This window comes from Mauremys reevesii, unplaced genomic scaffold (genome assembly GCF_016161935.1).
Source record: "Mauremys reevesii isolate NIE-2019 unplaced genomic scaffold, ASM1616193v1 Contig121, whole genome shotgun sequence".
Lineage (NCBI taxonomy): Eukaryota > Metazoa > Chordata > Testudines > Geoemydidae > Mauremys > Mauremys reevesii.
The window spans coordinates 141,023-152,794 of NW_024100740.1; the positions used below are offsets into that span (position 1 = coordinate 141,023).

The 11,772-nt window shown below is 46.9% G+C and overlaps 2 gene segments (V, D, J or C); both read left to right on the top strand.

Annotated features, from left to right (window-relative positions):
- The first annotated feature begins 6,717 nt into the window (after positions 1 to 6,717).
- On the top strand, positions 6,718 to 7,845 carry LOC120392901. The segment is given in 2 exon segments: positions 6,718 to 6,932; positions 7,409 to 7,845. Coding segments are annotated over 2 exon segments (483 nt in total).
- A 54-nt stretch (positions 7,846 to 7,899) lies between these two features.
- Positions 7,900 to 9,716, top strand: LOC120392902. The segment is given in 2 exon segments: positions 7,900 to 8,696; positions 9,217 to 9,716. Coding segments are annotated over 2 exon segments (546 nt in total).
- The last annotated feature ends 2,056 nt before the right edge of the window (positions 9,717 to 11,772 follow it).

Here is an 11,772-nt window from a genome sequence, read left to right on the forward strand (position 1 = left end):
TGTGCCCGGGATGGAAGCTGGAGGCATGAAGGTAGGCATAGCGGTCGATAGGTTTTCGGTATAGGGTGGTGTTAATGTGACCATCAATTATTTGCACGGTAGTGTCTAGGAAGTGGACCTCCCGTGTAGATTGGTCCTGGCTGAGGTTGATGGTGGGGTGGAAGCTGTTGAAATCGTGGTGGCATTTTTCCAGAGTCTCCTTCCCATGCGTGCTGGTGGCATACTCCCAGCTATCTCCGTGACACCACTGATTTCCTGAGGAAACTACAATGCATTGGTGACCTTCCAGAAAACACCATCCTGGCCACCATGGATGTAGAGGCTCTCTACACAAACATCCCACATGCTGATGGAATACATGTTGTCAGGAACAGTATCCCTGATGATGCCACAGCACAACTGGTTGCTGAACTCTGTGCCTTTATCCTCACCCACAACTATTTCAAATTTGATGACAATATATATCTCCAGATCAGTGGCACCGCTATGGGCACCCGCATGGCCCCACAATATGCCAATATTTTTATGGCTGACCTGGAACAACGTTTCCTCAGCTCCCGTCCACTCACGCCCCTTCTCTACCTACGCTACATTGATGACATCTTCATCATCTGGACCCATGGGAAGGAGACTCTGGAAAAATTCCACCACGATTTCAACAGCTTCCACCCCACCATCAACCTCAGCCTGGACCAATCTACACGGGAGGTCCACTTCCTAGACACTACGGTGCAAATAATTGATGGTCACATTAACACCACCCTATACTGAAAACCTACCGACCGCTATGCCTACCTTCATGCCTCCAGCTTCCATCCCGGGCACACCACAAGATCCATTGTCTACAGCCAAGCACTGAGGTACAACCGCATCTGCTCTAACCCCACAGACAGAGACCAACACCTACAAAATCTCCACCAAGCATTCTCAAAACTACAGTACCCGCACGAGGAAATAAGGAAACAGATCAACAGAGCCAGACGTGTACCCAGAAGCCTCCTACTGCAAGACAAACCCAAGAAAGACACCAACAGGACTCCACTGGCCATCACATACAGTCCCCAGCTAAAACCCCTCCAGCGCATCATCAGGGATTTACAGCCCATCCTGGACAATGATCCCACACTTTCACAGGCCTTGGGTGGCAGGCCAGTCCTCGCCCACAGACAACCTGCCAACCTGAAGCATATTCTCACCAGTAACTGCACACCGCACCATAGTAACTCTAACTCAGGAACCAATCCATGCAACAAACCTCGATGCCAACTCTGCCCACATATCTACACCAGCGACACCATCACATGACCTAACCAGATCAGCCACACCATCACGGGTTCATTCACCTGCACGTCCACCAATGTAATATATGCCATCATATGCCAGCAATGCCCCTCTGCTATGTACATCGGCCAAACTGGACAGTCTCTAAGGAAAAGGATAAATGGACACAAATCAGATATTAGGAATGGCAATATACAAAAACCTGTAGGAGAACACTTCAACCTCCCTGGCCACACAATAGCAGATCTTAAGGTGGCCATCCTGCAGCAAAAAAACTTCAGGACCAGACTTCAAAGAGAAACTGCTGAGCTCCAGTTCATCTGCAAATTTGACACCATCAGCTCAGGATTAAACAAAGACTGTGAATGGCTTGCCAACTACAGAACCAGTTTCTCCTCCCTTGGTTTTCACTCAACTGCTAGAACAGGGCCTCATCCTCCCTCATTGAACTAACCTCGTTATCTCTAGCTTGCTTCTTGCTTGCATATATAAACCTGCCCCTGGAAATTTCCACTACTTGCATCTGAAGAAGTGGGTATTCACCCACGAAAGCTCATGCTGCAAAACGTCTGTTAGTCTATAAGGTGCCACAGGATTCTTTGCTGCTTCTAGTTTAGTGGTTCTCAACCAGGAGTCCAGGGCCCCCTGGGGGGGGTGGCGCAAGCAAGTTTCAGGGGGGCGGCCATGCAGGGCAGAAAGCCAAAACCCCACCACATGGTACTGAAGTGCTGCCTAGCCACCCAGTCTGAAGCTGAAGCCTGAGCAATGTAGCTTCATGGGGCATCCTGAGGCCCCCAAGAAAGTGCCCTGCTGTCATAAACAGACAGTTAAGGGTTAATGTCTCTTTTACCTGTAAAGGGTTAAGAAGTTCACCTAGCCTAGCTGACTCCTGACCAGAGGAACCAATGGGGGAACAAGATGATTCAAAAGGAAGGAGGGAAGTTCCCTTTGTCTTAGTTCAGTTTCAGTTTTGGCAGGAGTGGAAAAGATCAAGGAATCAGCCTCTTATCAGAGTAGTGAGTATTAGAAAAGGAATAAATAGGTTTATGTTTATTTTCTTTTGTAACTTGTCTTGTGCATTAGGGGAATAATCAAATCGGGTCTTCTGTTGTGTAACTAAGGGTTTTGCCCAGGGCAACATCCTCTGTGTTTTGAATCTGTTGTCTGTGAGATCAGCTTGTATGCTCTCTCCCAGATGGGTTTCTTTTATCTTTCTTTTCTTGAATTAAAAGCCTCCTTTTTAAGAACCTGGTTGATTTTTCCTTGTTTTAAGATCTAAGGGGGTTGGATCTGGACTCACCAGGAATTAGTGGGGGAAGGACAGGGAATGGTTAATTTCTCCTTGTTTTAAGATCCAAGGGTTTAGATCAGTGTTCACCAGGGACTTGGTGGAGGAGTCTCTCAAGGCTACCCAGAGAAGGGTTATAGTACTCAGAAGGGAAAGATTTTGGGGGAGAAAACAGAGTTTCCCAAATGACTGAAATATTTCGGTGGTGGCAGCATACTGATCTAAGCTGGTAATTAAGCATAGGGGTTCTCATGCAGGTCCCCACATCTGTACCCTGAAGTTCAGAGTGGGGGTGAAACCTATGGCACCTGATTACTACCCCATAACACAGGTCCTGGGTTTATACAGAAAATGAGTTGTTGTGGCACTGGTGGGCTGTGGAGTTTTTATACCATGGGCGGGGGGGGGGGGGGAGGGGCTGAGAAAGAACAAGGTTGAGAAACTCTTCTCTAGTTCAGACTGGGCAGGTTCAAAGGCTCACCATCTATTTCCGTATAGTCACTTTCATGGTGACCATCTCATTGACATAGTCACCGCTGTACTTGTAACACTACAGCTAGTGTAGCACTTGCCTCTCCTGAGGTTGCTCTTCAGAGTAGACTGTACACATGAGTTATTGCCCACCCCACATGTTCAAAAATCATGAGATTGGCATTAAAACCTTCTGATATTAAAATAATCAAGGTTGTTTTGTTTTGTTTTGCCTTCTGTCTTTTGATCCTTTAAGGTACTATTCAGGTTACATTTTCAAGGTTGTCTCTGCAAGCATGAGGGCTAGAAACTTTTGTTTTATTTATTTACTGAGTGAATACTGAGATTCTCATGTAATCATTTATCTCCAGGAGCTGGGAATTTAAATAGATCATCAGAGCTGGTAACACTGCAAATATTACTGAGCAAGATCAGAATATCATGGCCTGAACAGGTGCAAAGGTTTTTTGCCTTTGCCCAGGCACCAAAAGGGCCAGATCTTCAATTGGTATCAATCAGCATAAATCCATTCACTTAAGTGGAGCTGCAGCAATTTACACCAGCTGAGGACCTGGCTTAGAATGTTCACAGCACACTGACATACACACTAGGATGCTGGACCAACTTCTGAACTGTCCTGGATTTGAATCAATGTTCACTTTCTACAGAGTCACAGTTACAGGGCTAGCTGCACCTCTTAGCGCATCCCCTCAGTTATGAAGTCTCATTCCTTTACCTTCCTAGGGTGGAATCCTTATCCTGTGAGTCTCCTACTCTTAGACCAAGTCCTGGCCTACAGTGCCTTGTGGATCCACCATGCTTACCACAAAAGGTACTAGTGGGTTTGGACACCTGAAGTTTTTCAGAAGCTTGTGGTCATCAGTGAAAGCAGAGACCTACAACAGCCTTCTCAAACCAATTTAGGAACCAAATATAACATAAGAGAAAAAAATATTGAAACAATACAAGATCTACACATGTCTGCCTTATCTATAGTCCTACATAGGCCTATCTTATCCCAGATCCCCATCCTCTGGGGGTCTGTGTCTGTCTGAATCACTTAATTCCCATTTATATCTTTTCCTTACCCTTAAGGAAATACCTCTCAATCAGCCAAAGTCCTTAGTTTTCCTGTGATTTCTGAGACAGGTTAAACCAGTTCAGGAAGCTCAAAAAGACATGGGAGCAACATTCAAGTCAAGTGTTTGCTGAGAGGCTAGAGTATTTTCCTCCCCCTTCTGCCTGAATGCCTCTCCTGACAATTCTGCAGTAGAATTAACTCCATATGTGCACACAGATAACATTACAATAACCCAGTCAAGATACAGCATTCATAACTTACTACAGGACACTCCAAATCCATCATACATCAAGCAATTTCTCCTAAACCTGAAACCAGTAACGAAGTGTTACTCTTCTATAGAAAACTCACATATCTTGTGGCCCTTTCTCATTGCCTATTCCTTTGTTGCTATAAAGGGCAATTCAGATTTTCAGTGCTCTTTAACAATGCTTTCTTTTTAACCCCTGTAGCCTTTTATTTTCTTTAAAGTGAATGTAGTGATAATGTATTATACCACTGGTTGCTACAGTTTCAAGCTCAACAGAGTGAAAATCACCTCTGATGCTTGTCTCAAATTTGGACTTTAGGAAGACTGAGGACAGTGACCACAAGCACACTCATGAGCACAAAGTGTTATTTGTATTACAAGTTTTACTAAAGCAATAAGTAAAGTTACAATTATCCATGCATATATAAATTCTACGAAAACGCATGCAAGAGGTATAACTGTAGTCATACTCACATTCTCAAAGATATTCTAGGGCCTGATGGATCATTTACCAGGCGATCAACAGGAGAGGGATAATTTTTGTTGGGTTTTCTTGTGGGTCTTCCCACTTTGTACCCGACTATGGAACTCTCTTTATATTGTAATTCTGACTACATCTAACACCTTACATATATGCATGAAGGTGCCAACCCTTTTTCTTTATCTGTACTTCCACACCCCATGAATATTGGTATTCCCCTTTTTCCATAGTTCCTCTTATTTTCATTAGCATCTACACACAACATGGACCCTGTGATCAGGACAGACATTCAAAGATGTTACAATCAAGGGTCTCTTGGTCTTGGACAATATATTACAATCTATTGTGATCCACTTTTCTGTAACCTTGAGACCTTACTGGCACAGGTTTCAGAGTAGCAGCCTTGTTAGTCTGTATCCACAAAAAGAACATGAGTACTTGTGGCACCTTAGAGACTAACAAATTTATTTGAGTATAAATCAGGGGTAGAAACCTCTGGCATGTGTGATGAAGGTGGCACGCAAGCTGATTTTCAGTGGCACTCACACTGCCCGGGTCCTGACCACGGGTCTGAGGGAGGGGGGAGGGCTCTGCATTTTAATTTAATTTTAAATTAAACTTCTTAAACATTTTTTAAACTTTATTTACTTTACATACAACAATAGATTAGTTATATATTATAGACTTGTAGAAAGAGACATTTTAACATTTTTTAGAAGGTATTACTGGCATGCAAAACTTTAAATTAGAGTGAATAATTGAAGACTCGGCACACCACTTCTGAAAGGTTGCCGACCCCTGGTATGAGCTTTCGTGGACTACAGCCCACTTCATCGGATGCATAGAATGGAACATATAGTAAGGAGATATATATACACATACAGAGAACTTGAAAAGGCAGGAGTAGTCCTACCAACTCTAAGACTGATACACTCATTATGTGGAAAGTTTAACACTTGAACTGTTCACGAATGAATAAGCAAGTCTTTAAGAAGGGGGTACAGCCAATTAGTTCATTTTATTATTTATTTATCTTAGTTATATAGGTAAAGCACAGTTGAAACACCAGGCCTACACAGGCTGAGACCTGTAAGATTTTATGTTAGCCATACTAAGCCATAGGCTTAAGAATGCTGCACATGAGTGGGTGACCTAGGAATAACCCTATGCCAGTAAATTTATAATATAATATGCCCCTAGAGTATATGTTTGAGACGTGTGTGGCTACTCAAACTAGCCACCATCTTTTGTATAGTGCAAGACTGGAGCCTTTCCATTGTAGCTAGGGAGCACTTTGTTCATATGGCAGGTTGGTGCTGGATTCTCTTACCTAAGTATCTCATTTTGTGTGTGTGTGTGTGTGTGTGTGTGTGTGTGTGTGTGTGTGTGTGTTGGGCGCGGAAGATGGGGTACACTTCAGTGGGTGCGGAGGAGAGGGGCGACCAGGGAGAACAAAAATAGAGGAATAAAACAGTCAGGGCCAAATTCACAAAAGTCTCTGTGCACCTAATTATTTACACGTGCGTCTAGTGAGAGGTGGTACTTTGGAAAACTTCTAAGAAACACAAACTATCTTTACAAGGCCACCCTCATCTCTTGCATCAGTAAAATACTCTTTCTGTGAGAAAGGCTGGTTTACTGGCAAAGGTTTGAGAAAACCTGCTGCAACCATTGCCCATCTGTGATCACATTTTGCCACTTGGGGGCGCTGTGTTGCTAGATAAATAATACAAGTAACAGCCCGTTCTTCTGTCCCCTGCTCTCTGCCCGCCCCGGTGCCATTTTAGCCCCCTTGGCCATTTCTGACGGTGCCACTGATGGGGATTTACAGAGCAGAGAGAATCACTCGTGTGAAGTTGGGTTCATGCTGTTCTGACAGCTCCTGCTGAGAGATACAACATTCATTTTAAATGCACCTTTTATAGGACAGAATTCTTGGCTTCCCTAAACTGGAGCTACTAGGCACGAAGACAAATCAATTCTTGCGGGATTAGGAAATTAGCTCTGTTTAGTCAAAGAATTATTAAGCCAAAAATGTCTGCAATTTGGCTCTCCGCTGTTACAGTCTTAGCTGTTCTAAGTGAGTAACGTTCTAGTTCTCATCTTCGTTACATTCTATCGAGCCATGTCTGTATCCTGTCTTCATACTTTATTTTGTTTGAGTGCCTAAGATCACAAAGTGCTAAATTCCTATTGTATCAAATATGCTTATAGTGTCTATAGAATGTCAATGATATCTCTATTATATCTGAGCATAACTATAATGTATCTATGGGATCTGATTGCATGTGTTGTGTTTCTGTTGTTTCTGAGTGTCAATATTCTCCATTATATCCGAGTCTAAATATGATGTTGCTGTTGTATCTGCTTGTATCCATTTATGTTTGCATGGTTTCTCCGTGCAGACTTTGGACTTCTGTTTCTTTTTTTGTTTTGTTTGCTTTTTAGTGAAACCACGGCGTTTCCATTGTATCTGTTTATCGTGTTCTCTCGGAGAGTCTCAGCTCTGGTTCTGCTCTATCTGAGTGTGTTTGTTCTGCTCTGTTCGCCCCACAGAAGGCATCTATGGAGAAGACGCAGTGACCCAAACTGAAGGCAGCGTTATCACCCCCCAAGGGAACCCGCTGCGTCTGAACTGCACCTATCAATTTTCTGCCAGTGTTGTTGCTGCTTATCCCTTCTGGTACGTGCAGTTCCCCAACCAGCCCCCCAGGCTCTTCCTGAGGGACCTGGGACGGGAGGACTCGGATGAAGGGATCAGAAAAGGGTTCAATGCCACCCACGATAAAAAGCTCAAATCCTTCCACCTGTGGAAACCGGCCAGCGACCTGAGCGACTCCGCCACCTATTACTGCGCCGCGAGAGACACAGTGACACGGACCGGCAGGGGCGCTGAGCACAAACCGCGCAGGGTCTGTGCGGAGCAGGAGGAAGGCGGACACCGGGGTCTGGGGCCGACTCGGGAACTGAAGGGGGAATTCTGCAAACACTGAATTTAAAACAGAAATCTCTCTCACACTCCTTAGGTCTCTGTGTTTTCCATTTTTGCCCTAATCCGGAGTTTAACCGTCTCATAAATGATGGTGAATGTCACGAGTCAGCCATTAAAATTAAAAAAAGACCAGAACACATCCGCCCTCTCATGAGCAACTCTGGTGAAAGCTGCCCTCCCGCCCCCTTCTGAAAGGAAAGTGCAACCAGACAGTTCAATATCACTAAAACTAAACCAACAAACGAACGAACTCTGCCATGATCACGGCGGTGAAGTTCCTATTCTAAACGGAAAAACTGGTACTGAGCAGTTGAGGAATCTTCACCTGCCCAATATATATGGATGAACAGCTAGAGAGTGAGTCACTGCTTTATGCTCACTCTTTCTGTAAGAAAAGCCCCTTTACAGGCAAAACTGTCAGAATATCATCCGCAATCATTTCCGATGTGTGATCACGTTTTGCCGCTTGGGGCCGATGTGGTGCTAGATATATAATGCAAGTAACAGCATGTTTCTGTCCCCTACCCTGACACCAACCTGCCCCCCTTTGCCTTTCAGGCGCTCCCATTTCTGACAGTAGCATTGACAAGGCTTTACAGAGCAGAGAGAATCACTCCTGTGAAGTTAAATTCGTGCTGTTCACACAGCGCCTGCTCAGAAAAACAGCATTAATTGTTCAGACACCTTTTATAGGATAGAATTCTTGCCTTCCCTAAACGGGAGCTAGTTGACACGGACGGAGACAAATTAATTCTTGCGGGATTAAGAGATTAGAGGTGTTTAGACAAAGAATCATTAACCCAAGGATGCCTCCAGCTTGGCTGTCCGCTGTTATAGTCACAGCTATTCTAAGTGGGTAACGTTCTAGTTCTCAGCTTTGCTACATTGTATCGAACAATGTCTTCATCCTGTCTTCATCCTGCCTCCATCATCTAGTTTCTTTTTGAATGTCTAATATCACGAAGTGCCATATCAAATGGTATCTGTTATGTTTATACTCTTTATAGTGTCAGTGCTCTCTTCATTATATCTCAGCATAAATGTTATATATCTATTATATCTGAGTTCATGTGCTGTGTTTCTGTTGACTCTGAATGTCAATATTCTCTATTATATCCGTATCTAAATACGATGTTGCTGTTGTATCTGATTGTAACCATTTATGTTCGAATGGTCTCTCCGTGCAGACTTTGGATTTCTGTTATGTCTTTTAGTGAATCTGCCATGTTTCTGCTATATCTGTGTTTATCGGTCATGTTTTCGCTGTGTTGTTGGTATCTGTTACATGGATGTTGTCTCGGAGTGTCTCAGCTCCACTTGGTTCTGTTATATCTTATCTGAGTGTATCTGTTCTGCTCTGTTCCTCCCACAGAAGGCACCTATGGAGCAGACTCAGTGACCCAAACTGAAGGCAGCGTTATTGTCTCCCAAGGGGAACCTGTGCGTCTGAATTGTACCTATCAATTTTCTGTCACTCCGTATCCCCTCTGGTACGTACAGTTCCCCAGCCAGGCCCTCACACTATTCGTGAGGGACGTGGGACGGGAGGACTCGGATGAAGGGATCAGAAAAGGGTTCAATGCCACCCACGATAAAAAGAACAAATCCTTCCACCTGTGGAAACCGGCCAGCGACCTGAGCGACTCCGGGACCTATTACTGCGCCGCGAGCGACACAGTGACACGGACCGGCAGGGGAGCTGAGCACAAACCGCGCCGGGTCTGTACGGAGCAGAGGGGAAGCGAGCACCGGGAGGGAAAGGGAGGAATGGTACAAACACAGAACTTGGATCTCTGTTCACCGTCTAGCTCTGGGCTTCACCGGCTTGATCCAATCCAGGGCTTCATCTGTTGGAGACACTACACGGAATAGCATGTAGCAAAATTAACATGAGACCAATACGGTCTGTCAAAGAAACTCACACACAAACTCTACCGGGATCACCAGGGGAAAGTTCACAGTCTCCAGGGAACCTGGCACTTTGGGGTGGGGGAATATTTCAGTGCCAAGGAGAGGAAAATTGACCCATAGACAGACGGACGGACAGCAACATCCTCCTTTGGCGCTAGTGCTGCTGGGCGAGCTGGTTTATTGGCCGAGTTACCGCCAGGGCCGGCTCTAGGTTTGTTGCTGCCACAAGCAAAAAAATGTTTGGCTGCCCCCCCGCAGCCCTGAGCTCCCCACGCCCACCAGTGCCCCCCACCCCCACCTTCTGCCGCCCCAGCACTGGGCTCCCCCCCAAACTTGGGATTCGCTACCAGCACACGGCAGCCGAGCCCTGGCCCAGCCCCGGCAGGAGGGAAGGCGAGGATCTCTGGCTGCGGGGCTACGGGATCAGCACCAACGAGCCCAGCCGGCTGCTCACCTCCTCACACACACAGCCCGGGGCTCGGCTCCAGGGGACCCCGCTTCCCTCCCTCCCCGGCTCCTCACACAATCTGGGCAGGGCCACCCAGAGCATTCAGGGGATCTGGGGCAAAGCAATTTGGGGGGGGGGGGCTTCCATAAAATACTGTAGTAACGTGTATTTGGAAATGTAAAAAATAACCAGTGAAATACATTCAAAAATTAATTTGTAATAATTTGAAAATACACGAAATACATGAACTGCTTTACTGGTCTGTCTACATTTGCAATTACACAATGGGCTGTTGCTGGGTGATGGTTGGTGCCAATGGGCTGTCGCCTGGGGGTGGTGCTGCTGTTGCCCAGGGCTGGGTGGGGATCTGGGCTCTGGATTGGGGAGTGCCCGGCTCACAGGAGCTGGGCTCAGGACTGTGGGGGATGGGGTCGGGGGGTGCCCGGCTCAGAGGGGCTGGGAATCAGGGGCTGTGGGGAGATGGGGTCGCGGGGTGTCTGGCTCACAGGGGCTGGGCTCAGAGCTGGGGGTCAGGGCTTTGGGGGTTGGGGTCAGGGGGGTGCTGCCCCAGCCCCTTACCATGCCGCTTACCCCCTGCAGCAGCGTGGTGTCTCCAACTGGGGCCTGAGTTCCCAGCGCTCGGCTGCAGCTCGCAGCCCTGCCCCCTTATCAGCTGAGACACCAGGAGATGGGAGAAGACGGAGGTGGGGGAGCCTCCGACACACTCCTGGGGGCCCTGGGGGCACATGCTTGTCTAGAGCCGGCCCTGGTTACCGCAATCTCTTTCCGTTTCAATAACTCCCCACTGTTTGGCGCCAGTTGAAAGTAAATCAGTGAGATTTCGCTGCAGCGGCCTAAGCGCCTGATAACCGGCGATTTGCACCGTTGAGGCGGGAGTTAACCTGTCACAGCTGCGGTTACACCAGCACACAGAGAGAGGAGCCAGGAGCCACAGACAAGGCATCATTGCACGTCTTTGGTCTCTACCGCGCTGCCAAAGTCTCTTTGGGTTGTAGCTGGAAGGAAACGGTCCGAGCTCCCGTCTCTCTGACTGTCTCGGGGGCTGGCGCGAGAGAGAAGGGGCAGCGCCCGCCCTGCAGGCACCGTGTAAATGTTTCACAGTGGAGTGTGGCTTTTACATGTCGACACAGGCACATCGGGGACACGGGAGGGCTGCAACAGGCCCCCAGTTAGCGACTGGGCTGACTTACTGACTGATAACAATCAGCTGTTTTTCCCAATTTCTGTCTTGCCCAACCCCCCCCCCCTACACCCTACATCCTCCCACCTCACCAAGAAGCAGCAAAGAATCCTGTGGCAACTTATAGACTAACAGACGTTTTGCAGCATGAGCTTTCCTGGGTGAATACCCACCTCACCAAATGCACCCCCCATCCCTCCTCATACACACTCCTCCGCTTCTTTCTCTCGATCCAGCTACACCTCTCTCTCCTCCCTCCCTGCATTTCCCCCGGTCCTTCGAAACACCCGGGGCAGTCACTGGATGGGGGCTGGCGAAAGGGGATTTACCCCTAGGGTCCCTCGGAAGTTTCACGTCCACTGAATCAA